The sequence below is a fragment of the Neoarius graeffei genome, chromosome 9 (genome assembly GCF_027579695.1).
Source record: "Neoarius graeffei isolate fNeoGra1 chromosome 9, fNeoGra1.pri, whole genome shotgun sequence".
Lineage (NCBI taxonomy): Eukaryota > Metazoa > Chordata > Actinopteri > Siluriformes > Ariidae > Neoarius > Neoarius graeffei.
This window is the reverse complement of record NC_083577.1, coordinates 36,281,573-36,307,351: the sequence shown is the minus strand read 5'-3', so window position 1 is coordinate 36,307,351 and position 25,779 is coordinate 36,281,573. Positions and strand designations below refer to the sequence as shown.

At 40.3% G+C, this 25,779-nt stretch overlaps 1 protein-coding gene across 1 annotated transcript; it reads right to left on the bottom strand.

The window, feature by feature from the left end:
- Positions 1-2,231: 2,231 nt before the first annotated feature.
- piga (phosphatidylinositol glycan anchor biosynthesis, class A) lies at positions 2,232-21,803 on the bottom strand. Its single transcript, XM_060929384.1, has 7 exons — positions 21,269-21,803; positions 11,944-12,306; positions 10,283-10,715; positions 10,074-10,206; positions 3,374-3,506; positions 2,995-3,201; positions 2,232-2,874 (listed from the first exon to the last, which is right to left on the bottom strand). The coding sequence occupies exons 2-7, from the start codon at positions 12,265-12,267 to the stop codon at positions 2,587-2,589; spliced, it is 1,518 nt and encodes a 505-aa protein (XP_060785367.1). The 5' UTR covers positions 12,268-12,306; positions 21,269-21,803; the 3' UTR covers positions 2,232-2,586.
- Between the last annotated feature and the right edge of the window lie 3,976 nt (positions 21,804-25,779).

Sequence of the window (25,779 nt, the reverse complement as noted above, 5' to 3'; positions counted from 1 at the left end):
TGTATTACATAGCATATTTCAAACACTCATAACTTGCTATAGCAGCGACAAAATAGCTATCAAAAATGCATTCCTATATTTAATAAAATGAGATAAATAGAATTTTGATAAAAATTTTGTCTTCAGTTCTCCTTTAAGGCTGGCTGTATACTCTTGATGATGGAAGAATGAAATCACCATGAAGCTATATAAATAAAAATAATGCTGTGTCTCTTTCTAGGAGCCAACGTGAATATTCCATGAGAAAGTTTTCTGCTGCACATGCGCAGAAGCATTTTTTTGTTCGCCGGCAGTGCCATCAAATGTGTATGTATACTAATAATAAAAGGATATAAAAAGTGTACACAACCCATTAAAATGATAGGTTATTCTGATGTAAAAAAAAAAATGAGACCACGATAAATAATTTCAAAACTTTTCCCACCTTTAATGTGACCTATAACCTGTACAATTCAATTAAAAAACAAATCTGTTAGGGGGAAAAACAAATATACAATAAGCTGGTTGCATAAGTTTGCACACCCTTAAACTAATACTTTGTTGAAGCACCTTTTGATTTAATTACAGCATTCAGTCTTTTTGGGTCGGAGTCTATCAGCCTGTCACATCTAGACTTAGCAATATTTGCCCACTCTTCCTTGCAAAAGTGCTCCAAATCTGTCAGATTGTGAGGGCATCTCTTGTGCACAGCCCTGTTCAGGTCACCCCACAGAGTTTCAATTGGATTTAGGTCTGGGCTCTGGCTGGGCCGTTCCAAAACTTTAATTTTCTTTTGGTGAAGCCATTCTTTTATTGATTTCGATGTATGCTTGGGGTCATTGTCATGCTGAAAGATGAAATTCCTCTTCATCTTCAGCTTTCTAGCAGACACCTGAAGGTTTTGGGCCAAAATTGACTGGTATTTAGAATTGTTCATAATTCCCTCCACCTTGACTAAAGCCCCTGTTCCAGCTGAAGAAAAACAACCCCAAAACATGATGCCGCCACCACCATGCTTCACCGTGGGTATGGTGTTCTTTTGGTGATGTGCAGTGTTGTTTTTGCGCCAAACATACCTTTTGGAATTGTGGCCAAAAAGTTCAACCTTGGTTTCAGACCATAACACATTTTCCAACATGCTTTTGGGAGAGTTGATGTATTTTTTTGCAACATTTAGCCAGGCCTGGATGTTTTTCTTTGACCCTACCTCATAGTCCAGACATATGGAGAATACGGGAGATTGTCGTCACATGTAGTACACAACCAGTACTTGCCAGAAATTCCTGCAGCTCCTTCAGTGTTGCTGTCGGCCTCTTGGCAGCCTGCCTGACCAATTTTTGTCTTGTCATCAATTTTGGAAGGACATCTAGTTCTCAGTAATGTCACGGTTATCCCATATTTTCTCCACTTCTTGATGACTGTCTTCACTGTGCTCCATGGTATATCTAATGCCATGGAAAAATATTTGTACCCTTCTCCTGACTGATACCTTTCAACAATGAGATCCCTTTGATGCTTTGTAAGCTCTCTGTGAACCCTGGCCTTTGCTGGAGGATGCAACGGAGTAAATGTCAGGAAAATCTTACTAGGATAGCTGTTACTTTATTTGGGGTTAATCAATGTCATTTTAATTGATGGCAGGTGTGAACCCAAAAAGACTGAACGCTCTAATTAAATCAAAAGGTGCTTCAGCAAAGTATTAGTTTAAGGGTGTGCACACTTGTGCAACCAGCTTATTGCATTTTTTTTTATGTTTTCCCCCTGAACAGATTTGTTTGTTTTTCAATTGAATTGTACATGTTACAGATCACATTAAAGGTGGGAAAAGTTTTGAAGTTATTGTGGTCTCATATTTTACATCAGAAAAACATATTTTAAAAGGGATGTGTACACTTTTTACATCCACTGTAGCTGAATGGAAGATATGAGATACCGTGAAAAAAAGCCAGCCAATATTATTTAAACATATGACAAAATAAGACCCTGAACTGCTGAGCAGCTGATTTGCAAGACCAGGCAAGAATGCAACAACATTTCAAAACTACAGCAATTGGTCTCCTCGGTTCCCAAACGTTTACAGAGTGTTGTTAAAAGTAGAGGTGATACGACAGAGTGGTAAATATGCCCCGTCCTAACTTTTTTGAAATGTGTTGGTGACATCAAATTCAAAATGAGCATATGTTTTTCAAACAAACAACAATAAAATTTCTCAGTTTGAACATTTGATGTCATTTCACACAGTGTCCCAACTGTTTTGGAAACAAGACTGTTTATTGGCTTAGAGGTTAACAAATAAGAATATACAAGATAAACAAAAATGTTTGTAGCAGTTAGTGCTTAGGCACCATTTATCAGCGGCTGGAAAACAACCATTGTATTCACAACAAAAGGACTTCATGTTACAGCGATTTAATAAATGAAGATGGACGCAGTGCGTCTTCTTGACTAATATAACTATTACAGACTTTTTGTGGAATAATTAGTTCATCACAGTTGCACCAGACGCCCTAGACTGGAATGTAAATAAGTAAATTCAGTGCACGTTTATAGATTCGCTGAAGGTTAAAACATGGTCCCAAATATCAGAAGCTGAATCCTGGCCACATGTCAACACTTTAGTGGTCTTGTATCTGCAACAGCATGTCGTGCTGCATTCGAGTCTTTACTCTCTTCCTTCCCAAAGCCACATCCCCAACGACCAGCTGGCCCAGAAGCATCCATGGCCACATCAATGAGGTGATTGGGCCAGAGCCACTGCAAGAATAGAAGGAAGAGGAAGTCTATGACAGCCACAAAGGAGAATATAGAGCCAGCGACAGCACCGCAGTGAGAGCGCAGCCTTCGCAGTCGAGCAGGCAAGGGCAGGACTGGCTGCTTGCATGCACGATCGTACACCTACCAACACACAGAAAAGTAAGTTTACACACTTTAACTGATGATCAAAAATTATTCTATCAATTCTATCAATAGTTGTCAAGATATTCTCATAACTGAAGATGCTTTAGAAAATGTGACCTTTTCTGTGCGCTCAGCTACATTTCTCCAGGTGTAAAGAGTTTGGACCCGACGGTGGATGGCTGCAGGAGAGGGCACTTTGCCTTCACGCTGCCTGGCAATGACCTTTTCCAGGCCAACACAGAGGGAGCTGACTGTCGGCTCACACAGGGTCACCAACTCATCAGGGAGAACTTCTGGTATACCTCCAACACGAGTGCTTACCACCTACACGCACACACTATATTGGTCACTTCTCTCCAGACTGACCGACTGTGCAACAAACAAGTAGTGTGTGCTGTACTCACACTCAAAAACACAGTCATAACAGTGGTGCTTATTTTCCAATAAGTAATCCAAAATACAAGCATTCACACTGTAGTCAAGTAAACACACTGACCTGCAGGCCACAGCTGGCTCCCTCTACTATGGCCATGCAGAAGGCTTCAGTTAGTGAGGTGTTCAGGAAGATATGACCTTGCACCAGCACGTCCCGTACGTCCTTGTGATCCAGAGCCCCCAGAAGACGCACCCTAGAGACATAACATTGTGGGTTTAAATATCCTAATCAACCCATTAGTATGTAATATACACCATGTACACGACCCAGTCCACTGCCTAAAACTAGAGCTCCTGATGACTGGGAGAGCAAAATATTTGCAAGATCACAAAATCTTGAATAAAATAATAATAAAAGCATATGAATCATTGAATTGTGTCGTGTATTTCACATTAATAAATTACTGCATTGCCTTGTGACAGCGATACCAATAATGAGAGATGCATCGCAGTTTCAATATACATTTATTCCTTTCTTTGACACCACATGCCATGAGCCAGAAACAACACCACAACATTTATTATGGTGTGACTCTGCTGCGTGTCTGGTGGATAGCAGTGAACCAGCATCTTCACTTTACATCAATACTGTATAGTTACAATCAAATATCAAACTTGATGTAACCAGACAGCTGTTTGACACATCTGTCACAGCCACGCGTGTTGGAGCTTGGAATGCACAGCTGGAGATCGTAAAGCGTGCGCACGCCATTAGGACTAATTACCTTGCACCTGTTCCTGATTAGAGCTCAATCTCCGTGCATACATATAAAGGACTCAATAATGCACAGACTTTGAGAAAGCCTTGTATTTTGTATCACTTTTCTGGTTTTGGACTGTGAGTACTGTATTACCTCTGTTATCGTGTTTGTGCCTCACTCAACCACTACCCATTTTTCGGTTCTGCCTTTACCTACGTTTTGGATGTTTGCTAGCGTACTTTCAATAAAACTCTTCCTGCACTTACATGACAAACTGAACTGTCCAACAAGCTAGTGGACTAATAAAATCGTTATCTAGTTTTATATGAAACTGTCATGAATATTTTCCGTAAAACGTGTTAGTAAAAACAGTCCCTTAAAAAGCAAATTAAAAATAAGCGCTGGATAAAAACCCATCTCTCTTATGTAAATAAAGAGAGAAATGTCACTGTCCGGTGGTCAAGTGTTTGAGATACCTTGCCTTGCACTTCTGATCGGGTTCCCTGTGATGGTACACGTTCGTATGTACGCATGTCGTATGGTCAAAGCCATCAAAAGTCAGGTCGATGCATTACCATATTCTCTTAAGTGTGGAGCTCTGCTAACAACTGTGGATTCTTTTTCTTCTGTATGTGAAAACATACCCTATTTAAAGTCAAAGCTTTGTTAATACCCAACATATGACAGGCAATGATTCTCCATAAGACAATAGCTTTTTATTTTGCATGTGTAGCTCTTCAAAGTAAGTTTTGTTAGCGTAAATAGAAGTAACACTCCTGAAGTATTGTTTTTAATATAGGTTCAAAATTGTGTTTTAGCCAGACAGTTGCTCTGTCCATAATTGTACTTGGCTGATATACTTCATTATAGTATTATATTAGCTAACAAGCCAGACAAAAATGATGAGAGGTAGTTTGTGCTGTGTATGGCAAATGGATTAGGGCTTTTCAAATCCAGGCCTCAGGCTCCACTGCCCTGAACCATTTCAGGTTTTCCCTTCCCTGCTAACTAAACTTATGTTAGTCAGATGATAATGTGGTTCACGTGTACCAGAACAAGAAAAACTTGGAAGTGTGAAGGGTAGTGGGGCCAACCAGCACTAAAAACACCCGATACTGGCACTTTGTCCTCCAGTCAAGAGGAACAGTAAATACAGTGGAGGAATGTGGTGTTTTTCATATGTAATCACATACAGAAATCAGGTTAATTTGTCACTCAGTAAATACAATGATGATTTATCTTTCACATTCAACAAAACAATGATGACTGTATTAAAAGTAAATGAAGTTCATGTCATTAAAGTAATAATCATTAAAAGTAGTAGGCGTTTCGATTTCATAAAATTGGTGAAATTTAGTTCCCTCTGAAATTTGGTCACTGTGATACTACAGAAATAAACATCTATTTAAAAACCCCGTTCTGTGGCTGGGAAGTTATTTAATTTGAGGGGATTCCCTAGCAAATAACCCGCATGAAATCACTCGCTTCGCGCAGTCAAGCAGACAGAGGAAATCCGTGTGCACACGCGCAGGTTTACCTACTACTACGACTTTTCCTTCTTCTATTGGGTTTTCTGTCATGCGGCATCTAGTGCTGCATTTATTTTTTTTTTAAATCAGGTTCAACAAGAGCCTGGTGTTGCCATCATTAAAGATGAAGAGCGGCTCATACATTAAATCAAATACAAAACATAATAGCAAAAACAAAAAATGTGTCACGTCACAATCTTGCCTTGAAGTTACATTGAACATTATCCGCATTTCATTACCTCTAAAACAGTAGATATACATGTAGATACGACAAAGTAACATTAAGAAGAGTTTAAGAGGAATCTGTTAACTGCAGTTTTAAGTGTTCACATTTGCAATGACGGAAAACCAAGGCTGGCAGTGAGTTCCACAGCCTGTTTGTCTGCCATCTACAGGTTTACCTTTGACCACGCACTGACAGTTCCATTATTCTGTTGCTAAACAAATAGCTGATCACACCAAGGTGCTTGCTGACTGCCAATATTTATTAATTTGGTCCTGCACAACATAAATATGTCTTTTCTTCTCACTTTCCATTACTGTAGTCGGCGTTTCATGTTTCATTCGCACATGCACGTCCTCCATTTTTCTCTTGTGTTTCAAATTTGTATCTCACAATGCCTTGCGTGAACGGGGAAAGCCCACCCTGTGATGCATGATGTATCTTAATTTGGGTCAAGGTGAAGGAAGAAAAAAAAAAAAAAAAAGAATTTAGGGCCATGTGGCCCTAAATTAATTAATTGTTCTATTAAAAACTAATAAAATTGGAAGTCTGTGATTCGAATTCAGTAGCTTTCGGTCCACTAAACAAAAATAACTGGGGGTCAGGGAAAATTCTTTTTATGACCTACACTTAAAATCCGAAAGTCAATCTACCTTTAACAGTTATTCGCAGAAGGTGAGGTGAATATCAGTGAATAATAAACAGACGAAGTTGAGGTTATTATTCACTGAGCCTGAGGTGGCTAATTGTTTTAGTATAGAGGGTTTTTTTTTTTAATATGATTAAAAAAAAATTCATTTCAAATCTCAAAAGCAGCATGCAAATGTAATAAAGGTGTGGCAGAGACTTGTATCATTTATCTATGCCAACTTGCATGAAATACTATGTTTTAAAATCCATTCATCCATCTTCTACCACTTATCCGGATCTGGGTCGCGGGGGTAGCAGGCTAAGCAGAGCAGCCCAGACTTCCCTCTCCCCGGCCACCTCCACCAGCGCTTCCAGGGAAATACCGAGGCGTTCCCAGGCCAGCCGAGAGATGTAATCTCTCCAGTGTGTCCTGGGTCTGCCCCGGGGTCTCCTCCCGGTGGGGCATGCCCAGAAAACCTCCCTTGGGAGGTGTCCAGGGGGCATCCTAACAAGGTGCCCGAACCACCTCAACTGACTCCTTTCGATGTGGAGGAGCAGCAGTTCTACTCCGAGTCTCTCCTGAATGACTAAGCTTCTCACCCTGTCTTTAAGGGAGAGCCCAGCCACCCTGCAGAGAAAACTCATTTCTACCGCTTGTATCCACAATCTCATTCTTTCGGTCACTACCCATAGCTTGTGACCATAGGTGAGAGTGGGAACGTAGATGGACCAGTAAATTGAGAGCTTTGCCTTTTGGCTCAGTTCTTGCTTTACCACAACAGACCGGTTTAGCGTCCGCATCACTGCTGATGCTGCCCCGATCCGTCTGTCCAACTCCCGCTCCCCCTTACCCTCGCTAGTGAGCAAAACCCCAAGATACTTAAACTCCTCCACTTTAGGTAGCAACTCCCCCCCCCCCTGACCTGGAGTAGGCACTCCACCCATTTCCAGCTGAGTATCATGGCCATGGACTTGGAGGTGCTGATCCTCATCCCAGCCGCTTCGCACTCGGCTGCAAACTGTTCCAGCGCATGCTTTAAGTCACAGATTGATGAAGCCAACAGGAGCACATCATCCTCAAAAAGCAGAGACGTGATCCTACTGCCACCAAACCGGACACCCTCCGCCCCTTGGCTGCACCTAGAAATTCTGTCCATAAAAGTTATGAACAGAACCAGTGACAAAGAGCAGCCCTGGCAGAGTCCCACATGCACCAGGAATGAGTCCAACTTACTGCCGGCAATGCGAACCAAACTCCTACTCTGGTCATACAGGGTCTGAATGGCCCACAGTAGTGGGTCCTGAACCCCATACTCCCAAAGCACCCCCCACAGGGCACCACAAGGGACACGGGCATAAGTCTTCTCCAGGTCCACAAAACACATGCAGACTGGTCAGGCAAACTCCCATGCACCCCCCAGTACCCTTGCAAGGGTAAAGAGCTGGTCCAGTGTTCCACGACCAGGACAAAAATCGCATTGTTCCTCCTGAACCCGAGGTTCGACTATCAAAAGGACTCTCCTCTCCAGCACCCCAGCATAGGCTTTCCCCAGGGAGGCTGAGAAGTGTGATCCCCCTATAGGTGGAACACACTCTCCGGTCCCCCTTTTTAAAAAAAGGGGGACCACCACCCCAGTCTGCCAATCCAGAGGCACTGCCCCCGACCTCCATGCAATGTTGAAGAGGCATGTCAACCAAGACAGCCCAACAACATCCAGTGCCTTCAGGAACTCGGGATGAATCTTATCCACCCCTAGAGCCTGGCCACCGAGGAGCTTTTTAACCACCTCGGCAACCTTAGCCCGTGATGGGCAAGTCCTCCCAAGCACCCTCAGACTCTGCGTCCTCCTCGGACAACACGAAGGTGGGATTGAGGAGATCCTCAAAGTATTCCTTCCACCGTCGGACGATGTCCCCAGTTGAGGTCAACAGCGATCCATCCTCACTGTAAACAGTAGGGACAGAGCACTGCTTCCCCTTCCTGAGGCACCGGACAGTTTGCCAGAATCTCTTCAAGGCCAACTGAAAGTCATTTTCCATGGCCTCACCGAATTCCTCCCACACCCGAGTTTTTGCTTCAGTGATCACCAGAGCCACATTCTGCTTGGCCCGTCGGTATCTGTCAGCTGCCTCTGGAGACCCACAGGCTAACCAAGCCCGATAGAACTCCTCTTTCAGCTTGACGGCTCCCCTAACCGCAGGTGTCCACCACCGGGTTTCGGGATTACCTCCATGACAGGCACCAACAACCTTGCAGCCACAGCTCTGCACAGCTGCCTCAGCAATGGAGGTGCGGAACATGGTCCACTCGGACTCAATGTCCCCATCCTCCCCCAGTATGCAGTTGAAGCTCTGCCAGATGTAGCAGTTGAAGATCCAACGGACGGGAGCCTCCGCCAGACGATCCCAGCATACCCTCACTACACACGTTTGGGCCTGCCAGGTCTGTCCGGCCTCCTCCCTCGCCATCTGATCCAGCTCGCCACCAGGTAGTGATCAGTTGATAGCTCTGCTCCCCTCTTCACCAGAGTGTTCAAGACATATGGTCATAGATCAGATGAATCGACTACAGCATCAAATCATCAATCTACGATCTAGGGTGTCCTCGTGCCACGTGCACTTACGGACACCCTTATGCTCGAACATGGTGTTTGTTATGGCCAAACCACGCATGACACAGAAGTCTAACAACTGAACACCACTCGGGTTCAAATCGAGCAGGCCGTTCCTCCCAGTCACACCCCTCCAGGTCTCACCGTCATTGCCCACGTGAGCATTGAAGTCCCCCAGTAAAACAATGGAGTCCCCTTGTGGTGCACTGTCTAGCACCCCACTCAAGGACTCCAAGAAGGCCGGGTACTCTGAACTACCATTTGGCACATAAGCACAAATGACAGTCAGAGACCGTTCCCCAACCCGAAGGCGCAGGGAAACGACCCGCTCATTCACTGGGGAGAACTCCGTTGTTAGCGCGCCGAACCGGGGGGCTACCAATAGCCCCACCCCTGGCAACTCCAGCATAGAAGACAGTCCAATCCCTCTCCAGGAAATTGGTTCTAGATCCCAAGCTATGCATTGAGGTGAGCCCAACTATATCAAGTTGGTACCGCTCAACCTCACGCAAACTCAGGCTCCTTTCCCACCAGACAGCTGACATTCCATGTCTCAAAAACCAGTCAGCCAGGGATCAGTACATCAGCGCCTACGCCTTTGGCTGCCACCCGATCGACAGCGCACTGGACCCTTACGGCACCTCCTATGGGTGGTAGGTCCACAGGATGTAATGTAATGAATCATGTGTTGTTTTTTTTTTAATCATGTTGTTAAGGGTTTGGAAACGCAGTATTGGTGGAAATATTGTATGAAAGGTACAAGATGTATTGTCCAGTGGAAAATATTGGTGGAAATCTGGAGAAATGTGGTGAGAGACCAATAAGCTTATGAGCATTATCAAAAAAAGGTGTGACCTGTGATGTATTAGAACTGTATTAAATGAGAGACCCTGTGATTGATCAATTGGATCATGCTGCAGATTGACTCCACTTTTATTTTTTGATTGGATAAATAAAAAGTGGATTTTTCTGCAACTCCTTGGCCTTTGACTCTGTTTGGTGAGTGAGTTTCCATAACAGGAGCATAGTAAATACAGTGGAGGAATATAGGGAAAGACTTTCTTACCTGTCATGAAGCTGATATTTCTCTCTAACTTCTTCCAGAACAAGCCGCTTAGGGCCTTCCCCACCAATCAGAAAGCAGAGATCTGGATGCTTGGCACACAGCTCTGGAATAATTCCACCCAGCAGGTCAATTCCTGAAAACAGTGATGGACCAATCAATCACTGCACATACTCCCACACCAGAAAAGTTCTCCATTACATCATGCTCACCCTTCCTGTAGACCAATCGGCTTACTACGACGATTGTTATCTTGCTATCGTCACGGCGACTAGGATCAGGTGTGAAATCAGTGGGGTCAACCGCATTGGGGATGACCGAGACGATATCAGGGTCGAGGGCTGCCCTCAGCACAGTGTTCTCCTTGCTGGTGTAGGACACACATACGATGTGGCTGGTGTCGCACAAAGACACAGTAAGCAGTTTATTGGTCAGCACGGAGCTGAGGTCAGCGAATCCAAAGAGCGAGTGGTCAGTGAACACAGTGTTGAGACCCATGGTCTTGGCATGGAACAGAGCATCATGGGCCATGGCTGAGAAGGAGCTGTGGGCATGCACCACAGTGATGCGCTCACGCACAAGCACACACCTGAGCAGTGGCAGGCTGTGGAAGCAGGTGGTGGCTGTAGATTGGTTATACATCACCTATGGGAAGAAGTCGTCAAGGCATCATTTAGAATTTCTGGTAGCAAATTAAAGAGCATGAACCTGTGTAATAATTTTCCAAGTTGGTTTGTTCCTCAGGTGAGGGATTTCATTTTAACTTTAAGGAACTTGTATATGCTATACTTCAGCCCCAAATCATCACTGTCCAAATCTTCCAGCTTCAGTCTTAACATCGATGGCACACTTATTAAATCTTTACCTGTTGCCAGAAACCTTGAAATATTGCTTGACCCCTCACTCAACTTTGATCCCCACATTAAATCCCTCACCAAGACAGCTTTCTTCCACCTCCAGAACATTTCCCGCCTTCGCCCCTTCCTTTCCACTAGTGATGCTCAAACTTTGGTCCACTCCTTCGTTATGTCCTGCTTAGATTATTGTAGCTCCCTTTTCATTGGCCTTCCTACTAAATCCCTTCAAAGATTATCATACATTCAGAACTCTGCAGCGAGACTCATCACCCATACCAAACAATCTGCTCATATCACCCCCATTCTTTCTGTCCAGAATTAAGTTTAAAAAAAAATTTTATATATATATATATATATATAAAACTAATCACCTTCAAAGCCCTCCATAACCTTGCTCCTCCTTACATCTGTGACCTTCTGAGCCCTTACACTCCATCCTGCTCTCTCAGATCCTCTAGCCATAATCTCCTTCCTGTCCCTCGCACTAGACTCTCTACCTTGGGTGGCAGGTCCTTCGGTGCCATGGCCCCCAAGCTCTAGAATTCCTTCCCTCAACCCCTCCGTGACTGCGCTTCCCTTTCTTTCTTCAAATCTCAACTCAAAACCTTTCTGTTTCATGAACACTTCACCACTGCATAAACTCACTTTTGTGTGCGTGTTGTTTTCTCTGACCTATGTAGAGCGACCTTGAGTTTGAGAAAGGTGCTATATACATGTAACTTTTTATATGACGCATGTAACATCAGTACTTGTGTTCCAGAAGTAAGATCGTATCCTTTCAAAGCAAGTTTATTCTCTAGCCAAGGGTAATATAAAACTTTGTAAAAAAGGTGCAGAAAGTGGAAAAATGCAGCTGCATATGAACAAATCATCAGATAAGTTAGGATTGCAATACAAATGCATGGTTGAGGTGATGAAAGCAATAAATCATAATAAATAGAAGTTCATAGGATGATCAAAACCGAAACCAATTACTCTACTTTTCAAACTGGTGAGATCATGTTTAACTCACAGACCTGGAGTGGGAGGTAATACACCTTGAGTCCGTTGGTGAGATAGCGCACCCCACGCCGGTCTCCATAGGCGTGTGTTACTATCACCACCTTATGGCCCTTCTCTATGAGGCACTGTGAGAGCTGGTAGATGTGGCTCTCTACGCCACCCATGTTTGGGTAAAAGAAGTCAGACACCATGCAAATGCTGTGCTTTCTGCTCTGCAGAGATCCTTTACATCTAAAAGTGCTGTGTTCTTCTGTGGAGGTGTGTGTGTGAGGACCGAAGGGCTGTGCATCAGATGGACAGGGCACACGAGACTGGACATCACCTCTTCTTTGTCCCATTCTGAGGTCTGGTCATGGACGAGATAGTCAGTGGAGAATCTGTAACACAAATCCAGAGAAAGTTTATCATTCCGAAAGTCAACAAAATGAAAATGACCCCAATTTTGATTTCAGAGAGACTTTACACACCAAATTAGGATTCAGTAAGTAAAGTATATTTACTTGAAGCATTTGTTTTTTTCAAATTCATGTCTCTAAAATACCAAAAAAAACCACTTAGGACATGTTTTGAATGTTAGGACAGGTCTCTAAAATACAAAAACCTGCTAGGACATGTTTTAGAGACCTGTCCTAACATTCAAAACATGTCCTAGCAGTTTTTTGTATTTTAGAGACCTGTCCTAACATTCAAAACATGTCCTAGCAGTTTTTTGTATTTTAGAGACCTGTCCTAACATTCAAAACATGTCCTAGCAATTTTTTGTATTTTAGAGACCTGTCCTAACATTCAAAACAACATGTTCTAGCAGCTTTGTATTTTAGAGACCTGTCCTAACATTCAAAACATGTCTTAATAGTTTTGTATTTTAGAGACCTGTCCTAACATTCAAAACATGTCCTAGCATTTTTTTGTATTTTAGAGACCTGTCCTAACATTCAAAACATGTCCTAGCAGTTTTTTGTATTTTAGAGACCTGTCCTAACATTCAAAACATGTCCTAGCAGTTTTTTGTATTTTAGAGACCTGTCCTAACATTCAAAACATGTCCTAGCAATTTTTTGTATTTTAGAGACCTGTCCTAACATTCAAAACAACATGTTCTAGCAGCTTTGTATTTTAGAGACCTGTCCTAACATTCAAAACATGTCTTAATAGTTTTGTATTTTAGAGACCTGTCCTAACATTCAAAACATGTCCTAGCATTTTTTTGTATTTTAGAGACCTGTCCTAACATTCAAAATACAAAAAAATGCTAGGACATGTATTGAACGTTAGGACAGGTCTCTAAAATACAAAACTGCTAGAACATGTTGTTTTGAATGTTAGGACAGGTCTCTAAAATACAAAAAATTGCTAGGACATGTTTTGAATGTTAGGACAGGTCTCTAAAATACAAAAAACTGCTAGGACATGTTTTGAATGTTAGGACAGGTCTCTAAAATACAAAAAACTGCTAGGACATGTTTTGAATGTTAGGACAGGTCTCTAAAATACAAAAAACTGTTCGGACATGTTTCGAATGTTACGACAGGTCTCTAAAATACAAAAAACTGCTAGGACATGTTGTTTTGAATGTTACGACAGGTCTCTAAAATACAAAAAACTGCTAGGACATGTTGTTTTGAATGTTAGGACAGGTCTCTAAAATACAAAAAACTGCTAGGACATGTTTTGAATGTTAGGACAGGTCTCTAAAATACAAAAAACTGTTCGGACATGTTTCGAATGTTACGACAGGTCTCTAAAATACAAAAAACTGCTAGGACATGTTGTTTTGAATGTTACGACAGGTCTCTAAAATACAAAAAACTGCTAGGACATGTTGTTTTGAATGTTAGGACAGGTCTCTAAAATACAAAAAACTGCTAGGACATGTTTTGAATGTTAGGACAGGTCTCTAAAATACAAAAAACTGCTAGGACATGTTTTGAATGTTAGGACAGGTCTCTAAAATACAAAAAACTGCTAGGACATGTTTTGAATGTTAGGACAGGTCTCTAAAATACAAAAAACTGTTCGGACATGTTTCGAATGTTACGACAGGTCTCTAAAATACAAAAAACTGCTAGGACATGTTGTTTTGAATGTTAGGACAGGTCTCTAAAATACAAAAAACTGCTAGGACATGTTGTTTTGAATGTTAGGACAGGTCTCTAAAATACAAAAAACTGCTAGGACATGTTTTGAATGTTAGGACAGGTCTCTAAAATACAAAAAACTGCTAGGACATGTTGTTTTGAATGTTAGGACAGGTCTCTAAAATACAAAAAACTGCTAGGACATGTTTTGAATGTTAGGACAGGTCTCTAAAATACAAAAAAACTGCTAGGACATGTTGTTTTGAATGTTAGGATTGGTCTCTAAAATACAGTGGTGCTTGAAAGTTTGTGAACCCTTTAGAATTGTCTATATTTCTGCATAAATATGACCATAAACATCATCAGATTTTCACACAAGTCCTAAAAGTAGATAAAGAGAACCCAGTTAAACAAATGAGACAAAAATATTATACTTGGTCATTTATTTATTGAGGAAAAGGATCCAATATTACATATCTGTGAGTGGCAAAAGTATGTGAACCTCTAGGATTAGCAGTTAATTTGAAGGTGAAATTAGAGTTAGGTGTTTTCAATCAATGGGATGACAATCGTGTGAGTGGGCACCCTGTTTTATTTAAAGAACAGGGCTCTATCAAAGTCTGATCTTCACAACACATGTTTGTGGAAGTGTATCATGGCATGAACAAAGGAGATTTCTGAGGACCTCAGAAAAAGCGTTGTTGATGCTCATCAGGCTGGAAAAGGTTACAAAACCATCTCTAAAGAGTTTGGACTCCACCAATCTACAGTCAGACAGATTGTGTACAAAGGGAGGAGATTAAAGACCACCGTTACCCTCCCCAGGAGTGGTCAACCAACAAAGATCACTCCAAGAGCAAGGTGTGTAATAGTCGGCGAGGTCACAAAGGACCCCAGGGTAACTTCTAGGCAACTGAAGGCCTCTCTCACATTGGCTAAGGTTAATGTTCATGAGTCCATAATCAGGAGAACACTGAACAACAATGGTGTGCATGGCAGGGTTGCAAGGAGAAAGCCATTGCTCTCCAAAAGAACATTGCTGCTCATCTGCAGTTTGCTAAAGATCATGTGGACAAGCCAGAAGGCTATTAGAAAAAATGTTTTGTGGATGGATGAGATCAAAATAGAAATTTTTGGTTTAAATGAGAAGCGTTATGTTTGGAGAAAGGAAAACACTGCATTCCAGCATAAGAACCTTATCCCATCTGTGAAACATGGTGGCGGTAGTATCATGGTTTGGGCCTGTTTTGCTGCATCTGGGCCAGGACGGCTTGCCATCATTGATGGAACAATAAATTCTGAATTATACCAGCAAATTCTAAAGGAAAGTGTCAGGACATCTGTCCATGAACTGAATCTCAAGAGAAGATGAGTCATGCAGCAAGACAATGACCCTAAGCACACAAGTCATTCTACCAAAGAATGATTAAAGAAGAATAAAGTTAATGTTTTGGAATGGCCAAGTCAAAGTCCTGACCTTAATCCAATGGAAATGTTCTGGAAGGACTTGAAGCGAGCAGTTCATGTGAGGAAACCCACCAACATCCCAGAGTTGAAGCTGTTCTGTACGGAGGAATGGGCTAAAATTCCTCCAAGCCGGTGTGCAGGACTGATCAACAGTTACCGGGAACGTTGAGTTGCAGTTATTGCTGCACAAGGGGGTCACACCAGATACTGAAAGCAAAGGTTCACATACTTTTGCCACTCACAGATATGTAATATTGGATCATTTTCCTCAATAAATAAATGACCAAGTATAATATTTTTGTCTCATTTGTTTAACTGGGTTCTCTTTATCTACTTTTAGGACTTGTGTGAAAATCTGATGATGTTTATGGTCATATTTATGCAGAAATATAGAAAATTCTAAAGGGTTCACAAACTTTCAAGCACCACTGTACAAAAAACTGCTAGGACATGTTTTTTTGAATGTTAGGACAGGTCTCTAAAATACAAAAAACTGCTAGGACATGTTTTGAATGTTAGGACAGGTCTCTAAAATACAAAAAACTGCTAGGACATGTTTTGAATGTTAGGACAGGTCTCTAAAATACAAAAAACTGTTAGGACATGTTTTGAATGTTAGGACAGGTCTCTAAAATACAAAAAACTGCTAGGACATGTTTTGAATGTTAGGACAGGTCACTAAAATACAAAAAACTGCTAGGACATGTTTTGAATGTTAGGACAGGTCTCTAAAATACAAAAAACTGCTAGGACATGTTTTGAATGTTAGGACAGGTCTCTAAAATACAAAAAACTGCTAGGACATGTTTTTTTGAATGTTAGGACAGGTCTCTAAAATACAAAAAACTGCTAGGACATGTTTTGAATGTTAGGACAGGTCTCTAAAATACAAACTGCTAGGACATGTTGTTTTGAATGTTAGGACAGGTCTCTAAAATACAAAAAACTGCTAGGACATGTTTTGAATGTTAGGACAGGTCACTAAAATACAAAAAACTGCTAGGACATGTTTTGAATGTTAGGACAGGTCACTAAAATACAAAAAACTGCTAGGACATGTTTTGAATGTTAGGACAGGTCTCTAAAATACAAAAAACTGCTAGGACATGTTTTGAATGTTAGGACAGGTCTCTAAAATACAAAAAACTGCTAGGACATGTTTTGAATGTTAGGACAGGTCTCTAAAATACAAAAAACTGCTAGGACATGTTTTGAATGTTAGGACAGGTCTCTAAAATACAAAAAACTGCTAGGACATGTTTTGAATGTTAGGACAGGTCTCTAAAATACAAAAAACTGCTAGGACATGTTGTTTTGAATGTTAGGACAGGTCTCTAAAATACAAAAAACTGCTAGGACATGTTTTTTTGAATGTTAGGACAGGTCTCTAAAATACAAAAAACTGCTAGGACATGTTTTGAATGTTAGGACAGGTCTCTAAAATACAAAAAACTGCTAGGACATGTTTTGAATGTTAGGACAGGTCTCTAAAATACAAAAAACTGCTAGGACATGTTTTGAATGTTAGGACAGGTCTCTAAAATACAAAAAACTGCTAGGACATGTTTTTTTGAATGTTAGGACAGGTCTCTAAAATACAAAAAACTGCTAGGACATGTTTTGAATGTTAGGACAGGTCACTAAAATACAAAAAACTGCTAGGACATGTTTTGAATGTTAGGACAGGTCTCTAAAATACAAAAAACTGCTAGGACATGTTTTGAATGTTAGGAAAGGTCTCTAAAATACAAAAAACTGCTAGGACATGTTTTGAATGTTAGGACAGGTCTCTAAAATACAAAAAACTGCTAGGACATGTTTTGAATGTTAGGACAGGTCTCTAAAATACAAAAAACTGCTAGGACATGTTGTTTTGAATGTTAGGACAGGTCTCTAAAATACAAAAAACTGCTAGGACATGTTGTTTTGAATGTTAGGACAGGTCTCTAAAATACAAAAAACTGCTAGGACATGTTTTTTTGAATGTTAGGACAGGTCTCTAAAATACAAAAAACTGCTAGGACATGTTTTTTTGAATGTTAGGACAGGTCTCTAAAATACAAAAAACTGCTAGGACATGTTTTGAATGTTAGGACAGGTCTCTAAAATACAAAAAACTGCTAGGACATGTTTTGAATGTTAGGACAGGTCTCTAAAATACAAAACTGTTAGGACATGTTTTGAATGTTAGGACAGGTCTCTAAAATACAAAAAACTGCTAGGACATGTTTTGAATGTTAGGACAGGTCTCTAAAATACAAAAAACTGCTAGGACATGTTTTTTTGAATGTTAGGACAGATCTCTAAAATACAAAAAACTGCTAGGACATGTTTTGTTGAATGTTAGGACAGGTCTCTAAAATACAAAAAACTGCTAGGACATGTTTTGAATGTTAGGACAGGTCTCTAAAATACAAAAAACTGCTAGGACATGTTTTGAATGTTAGGACAGGTCTCTAAAATACAAAACTGTTAGGACATGTTTTGAATGTTAGGACAGGTCTCTAAAATACAAAAAACTGCTAGGACATGTTTTGAATGTTAGGACAGGTCTCTAAAATACAAAAAACTGCTAGGACATGTTGTTTTGAATGTTAGGACAGGTCTCTAAAATACAAAAAACTGTTAGGACATGTTTTGAATGTTAGGACAGGTCTCTAAAATACAAAAAACTGCTAGGACATGTTTTGAATGTTAGGACAGGTCTCTAAAATACAAAAAACTGCTAGGACATGTTTTGAATGTTAGGACAGGTCTCTAAAATACAAAAAACTGCTAGGACATGTTGTTTTGAATGTTAGGACAGGTCTCTAAAATACAAAAAACTGCTAGGACATGTTTTTTTGAATGTTAGGACAGGTCTCTAAAATACAAAAAACTGCTAGGACATGTTTTGAATGTTAGGACAGGTCTCTAAAATACAAAAAACTGCTAGGACATGTTGTTTTGAATGTTAGGACAGGTCTCTAAAATACAAAAAACTGCTAGGACATGTTTTTTTGAATGTTAGGACAGGTCTCTAAAATACAAAAAACTGCTAGGACATGTTTTGAATGTTAGGACAGGTCTCTAAAATACAAAAAACTGCTAGGACATGTTTTTTTGAATGTTAGGACAGGTCTCTAAAATACAAAAAACTGCTAGGACATGTTTTGAATGTTAGGACAGGTCACTAAAATACAAAAAACTGCTAGGACATGTTTTGAATGTTAGGACAGGTCTCTAAAATACAAAAAACTGCTAGGACATGTTTTGAATGTTAGGAAAGGTCTCTAAAATACAAAAAACTGCTAGGACATGTTTTGAATGTTAGGACAGGTCTCTAAAATACAAAAAACTGCTAGGACATGTTTTGAATGTTAGGACAGGTCTCTAAAATACAAAAAACTGCTAGGACATGTTGTTTTGAATGTTAGGACAGGTCTCTAAAATACAAAAAACTGCTAGGACATGTTGTTTTGAATGTTAGGACAGGTCTCTAAAATACAAAAAACTGCTAGGACATGTTTTTTTGAATGTTAGGACAGGTCTCTAAAATACAAAAAACTGCTAGGACATGTTTTTTTGAATGTTAGGACAGGTCTCTAAAATACAAAAAACTGCTAGGACATGTTTTGAATGTTAGGACAGGTCTCTAAAATACAAAAAACTGCTAGGACATGTTGTTTTGAATGTTAGGACAGGTCTCTAAAATACAAAAAACTGCTAGGACATGTTTTTTTGAATGTTAGGACAGGTCTCTAAAATACAAAAAACTGCTAGGACATGTTTTGAATGTTAGGACAGGTCTCTAAAATACAAAAAACTGCTAGGACATGTTTTGAATGTTAGGACAGGTCTCTAAAATACAAAACTGTTAGGACATGTTTTGAATGTTAGGACAGGTCTCTAAAATACAAAAAACTGCTAGGACATGTTTTGAATGTTAGGACAGGTCTCTAAAATACAAAAAACTGCTAGGACATGTTTTTTTGAATGTTAGGACAGATCTCTAAAATACAAAAAACTGCTAGGACATGTTTTGTTGAATGTTAGGACAGGTCTCTAAAATACAAAAAACTGCTAGGACATGTTTTGAATGTTAGGACAGGTCTCTAAAATACAAAAAACTGCTAGGACATGTTTTGAATGTTAGGACAGGTCTCTAAAATACAAAACTGTTAGGACATGTTTTGAATGTTAGGACAGGTCTCTAAAATACAAAAAACTGCTAGGACATGTTTTGAATGTTAGGACAGGTCTCTAAAATACAAAAAACTGCTAGGACATGTTGTTTTGAATGTTAGGACAGGTCTCTAAAATACAAAAAACTGTTAGGACATGTTTTGAATGTTAGGACAGGTCTCTAAAATACAAAAAACTGCTAGGACATGTTTTGAATGTTAGGACAGGTCTCTAAAATACAAAAAACTGCTAGGACATGTTTTGAATGTTAGGACAGGTCTCTAAAATACAAAAAACTGCTAGGACATGTTGTTTTGAATGTTAGGACAGGTCTCTAAAATACAAAAAACTGCTAGGACATGTTTTTTTGAATGTTAGGACAGGTCTCTAAAATACAAAAAACTGCTAGGACATGTTTTGAATGTTAGGACAGGTCTCTAAAATACAAAAAACTGCTAGGACATGTTGTTTTGAATGTTAGGACAGGTCTCTAAAATACAAAAAACTGCTAGGACATGTTTTTTTGAATGTTAGGACAGGTCTCTAAAATACAAAAAACTGCTAGGACATGTTTTGAATGTTAGGACAGGTCTCTAAAATACAAAAAACTGCTAGGACATGTTTTGAATGTTAGGACAGGTCTCTAAAATACAAAACTGTTAGGACATGTTTTGAATGTTAGGACAGGTCTCTAAAATACAAAAAACTGCTAGGACATGTTTTGAATGTTAGGACAGGTCTCTAAAATACAAAAAACTGCTAGGACATGTTTTTTTGAATGTTAGGACAGATCTCTAAAATACAAAAAACTGCTAGGACATGTTTTGTTGAATGTTAGGACAGGTCTCTAAAATACAAAAAACTGCTAGGACATGTTTTGAATGTTAGGACAGGTCTCTAAAATACAAAAAACTGCTAGGACATGTTTTGAATGTTAGGACAGGTCTCTAAAATACAAAACTGTTAGGACATGTTTTGAATGTTAGGACAGGTCTCTAAAATACAAAAAACTGCTAGGACATGTTTTGAATGTTAGGACAGGTCTCTAAAATACAAAAAACTGCTAGGACATGTTTTTTTGAATGTTAGGACAGGTCTCTAAAATACAAAAAACTGCTAGGACATGTTGTTTTGAATGTTAGGACAGGTCTCTAAAATACAAAAAACTGCTAGGACATGTTTTGAATGTTAGGACAGGTCTCTAAAATACAAAAAACTGCTAGGACATGTTTTGAATGTTAGGACAGGTCTCTAAAATACAAAAAACTGCTAGGACATGTTTTGAATGTTAGGACAGGTCTCTAAAATACAAAATTGTTCGGACATGTCCATCAAAAAAAAGGTAGCTATAACATTGCTAGTTGTTCCCTAACAATGACGACCTGTCCTAACATTCAGAACGTGCTGTTGTGAATGTTAGAACAGGTCGTTTTTCTCCCAGCCAACTGATGACAGCTCATTTTCATGTGAGAAGATTCTATAAAAACACTTGAAGGCAGACTCCAGCTCCTTGCTGACAGTGATTATAAACATCCGAGCAAATATCTAGCAATATCGCGACCACACAATTGTTCTACAAATATCCTATACAGTAGTAAAATCAGTACTCTTTTAAAATCCAATACAACACCTGTTCGCCTGATGTTCCGTCTTTCACAACAAACCAATCCAGTCTTCAGACATTTCCGCTATTGGTGTTCTTCTTCTTCTTTGTGGTTTTAAGGCAGCCGGCATCCAAAAAGTTGCATTGCTGCCACCTATAGAACTAAAACGCCATTGGCCTCGATCCTTCCGTACAGTCCAGTGTCCAGTAAAAACTTGAAGAAGTGACGTTTGCACTTTACACTTGTCCCCATATCCAACACGCTTTTCAAAGACACCTCTGTCATGCCATTCTGTCTCAAGTGACTGAACAATTCTTGTCTATAGCTGTCATAATTCCTACAAGACAGCAAAACATGCTGAACTGTCTCCATCTCCTGGCAAGAGCATAAACCGTCTTGATGTTTTCCTAAAATAAATAAAAGTACTGTTTAGGCCAGTATGACCTATTCTCAAACTAGCAATGATTACATCTTCCTTACGTCTACCACTACTGCAAACTTTAACTGAGTCAGTAACACTACTAGTGATTGAGAACAGATGTCTTCCCTTTGTGTCATTCTCCCACAGTTGTTGCCATAGGCGCCAACTTCATGTCAACATTGGAGGAGTCAGAATTATGTTCTTGCACCGTGACGTCATGACGTCGGCAGTGTATGTAGTTGAATATCAAAGACTCAGTTGTAAGTCATTTTCATTCATTACTATTCACCATTGCAAGTGGGAAGCGCCCATTTTAACGATAACTTATTATGATGCATTAAAAAATCTCACGACTTTAAACATTGTATGAAACACAATTTATTCAATAAACAAATTTGTTTCATGCAATTTTCTTTGAGATGAATTCGGCAGACAACTGTACATGAATGTAGTTTCTGTTAAGAGTTAATGGATATGACAAAGTTAATTTTAATCTTACTTACAAACTTTAACAACACATCTCTTTCATGGCCACGGAAATTAACAAGTAGGCAGTGAGAAAATCATATTCATGAACATGAGAAAATCATATTCACCCTAATAGCCCATCAGCCCTAAAACTTCGCAAAAACATCACTCCTTCTGTCACAAGCGCTGAACTCATTGGTAATTTTTTTCAAATCAATGTGGTCTGTATGTTCCTTGTGTGTGTAAAGAACAGCCAAGTGATTCAGTCTCGGAGCAGTCATGGTGCTCCGCAGGTAGGTCTTAAGTCTGCGCAAAGCACTAAAGGATGTGTAAATTTTGCGGAGTGCAACCTGTCAATCACTCACTGCCAACCATTGGAATATTGCAAGTGGAAAAGGGGGCGGGTCATGTCCGATCATAACATTTTAGGTGACGTTTCTATAGATTACTTATTTTGCATTCAAAGCTAGGCTATTATTTGTTTAGGTGGTTTCAATCGTCAGTTAACATGAGTTCATCTGTACTGTTTACTAATTTTTTCATTATTGGGGTGTTTTTGCCCCCCCCCCCCCCCAACTTTATCTTTGGGGGGTCAAAAAGGTCCGTGCCCCCCGCAGATGGCGCCAGTGGTTGTTGCCATATCAAAAGAGACTCCTGCCACACAGTACTCTTGCCTTCTGATTTTGATAGGCTCACACTGACATCGATGGATTCCCTTTGAGTTGCCTCCTTAGCTAACTTATCCACCTTTTCATTCAGTCTGACTCCTACATGGGCAGGTACCCATAAAAATGATACCTTCACTCCATGTCTTCCAACATCTCTAATCGCCAGTAAAATGTCATGTATCAAATCTTGTCTTGCCTTGGACATTCCCTTCCCAAGACTTCTAATAGCTGACACTGAATCACTGCATATTAATGGTGTTCTTCTTCTTCTTCACCACTAACTTAAAGTAATTTCAATGTGTCACAGTGCCCTCTAGTGGACGGCTCAGCTGCCTCTTCTTCTTTTGGGTTTAATGGCGGTTGGCATGCCAGCTTAAAGATGAATTACCGCCACCTACTGGATTGTAGTGTGGAACAGACGCTTGGCAGGAAAACAAAACAAAACAAAACAATAAACCCCTTACATTTTCTCTATTACACCTCATTCATTCTCATTATCTCTAGCCGCTTTATCCTTCTACAGGGTCGCAGGCAAGCTGGAGCCTATCCCAGCTGACTACGGGCGAAAGGCGGGGTACAACCTGGACAAGTCGCCAGGTCATCACAGGGCTGACACATAGACACAGACAACCATTCACACTCACATTCACACCTACGGTCAATTTAGAGTCACCAGTTAACCTAACCTGCATGTCTTTGGACTGTGGGGGAAACCGGAGCACCCGGAGGAAACCCACACGGACACGGGGAGAACATGCAAACTCCACACAGAAAGGCCCTCGCCGGCCCCGGGGCTCGAACCCAGGACCCTCTTGCTGTGAGGCGACAGCGCTAACCACTACACCACCGTGCCGCCCTCTATTACACCTGTTTCTTTTTAAAATGTTATTAGTTGGCCATATTTTATATATATATATCCTAATGCCTGACCTAATATGTTCTCTAGTGTGAAGTTAAGCTTTAAGTGTTTCACTTAGTTTCTTTCTCTCTTCCTTATAGAAGTCACACTCCACTTCCACATGCTGCACTGATTCTGGCTGATTGCAATGTCTGCATAACCCAGTCGGATGTTTTCCTGTTATACTGTATGAAGTGTCTTGTTGAGTACTGTATGTCCTATTCTTATACCGATGATACCTCTCTTCTGTTTCTCCCCACCTTTCTCCCAACACCCACATGGGTTATCACAGTAACTGAGCATTTTCCAGTCAGTAAGAATGGGATGGGTAGCTGTCATGTATGCATGTAAAAATCAGCTTGAGTAAGTGTAGGGAATAGATATATCATGTTCCAAAGCTTGACAGTGCACTTTTTACACAACTTCCCTTTTTTTTTTTTAGATATTTTATATGCTAGTACCTAGCTGAACTGTCAGTGCTGTTACCAGATGTCATGGAAGACAATGCACTATGAAGCAAACTTTCTTTTGTGAGATTTCTGTGGTTAACATGCACACAGTGTGTCCCTTTCCCACACTGCCATGTGAAAGAAACGATATGAAACATATTTCATTGAAATCATAAAATTCATGGAAACACAAACTTTATTTCCTTGGAATAACAACTTCCAAATAACAAAATGACAAGAATCCAATAACACGATAAATTCAGCAGTCATAAAATGAAGTACTACTAATGGTAGAAAACGAAACATGGCATAACCCTTCTGTCAGCCCTTTTTAGATAAAGAAATCTAACCAAAACAAAGGGTAACAGGAATGAAAACCTAGTAACAGTACTGACCTATGTCAGTGCTGTGACTAGAGCTACACTTGTCATTACTGTTACCAGTACATTACCAGTTAAATACAACACCTAAACAGAAACAACTTTTATTCATAGAATAAGGTACCACACACCCTATCAATGTTTCTTTATATCCTGAGTTTTTTTTTACTTCTTTTCCATATAACATAGATCTGGACACTGAACAATGACCATCACAATGTGCCTCTCCACCTAGGCAATTTGTGCCTTCGAAATGCAGTTATCAGCTACTTATTTCAATGATTTCGTTCAAACTTCAACTCAAACATTGCAACAAGTACCGAAGCATGAGGGCTTCAACAACTTAGCTTATGTGGAGTTTCACCAATTCAGAGTTCAAATGTCACCATCAAAAAGTTTGAGAAAATTACTCCATATCATGAACAAAGTCCTCCACAAGCCTCCAAACATTTGTGTTAACCTTGAAATGGTTCCGTCTTTCAGTAATCTGCTGCGGCTCTTCAATGAGTGTTATGACATCACTTGGCGTGTACCTGCAAATGTCCTCCATGGCTGGCCAGAAAAATCAGTTCTGGCCAATACAGGACATACACTTTACCTCCAGGTTGATTTCATCATGTCCAATGATTTTTCCTGGGTATGGCTTACCATCAAAGCTGTACAACACGACACACCACTTGTCAACAAGGCTGTCTTCAAGTGATTCCAGGGGGATGAGCTGGCTAGGAGAACTAGCCAAGGTTGCTCCTCCTTCTGTACTCCCTTTGGATTTCCGCCCTCGACTTTGGTGGCATGATGGAATTACAATCCAATCCAACTCTGGAAGATAAAATGGTTTGATCAGATGTATAGGTGGTGGGCAACTACCGAATCCATTCCAACAGTAGGCCTAGGCTATAAAAAGCACTGTTTTCAATAAAATATCTGGGAAATATAAGGGTTAATATTAGAACATATCCCTGAACTGTCATTGCTGTTACTCTGTGTCAGTGCTGTTACCACGTGCAACTTAACAGCACTGACGGTAACAGCACTGACAAAAAATGACAAAATACACTTTTCATGAACCACAAGCTTACTGTGCTGATACTTTCGCCCTGGTTGCATCTCTCATCATGCCTCTTACGTCCCTAGTTGTTACTCCTTTCTGTGGAGCACATAATAAGCGCGAATTACAGTAACATCACTGACGGTGAATTAACATACTGGGCCAAAAATAGGGAATACTTACCAAATTTAGAAGACACAAGCCA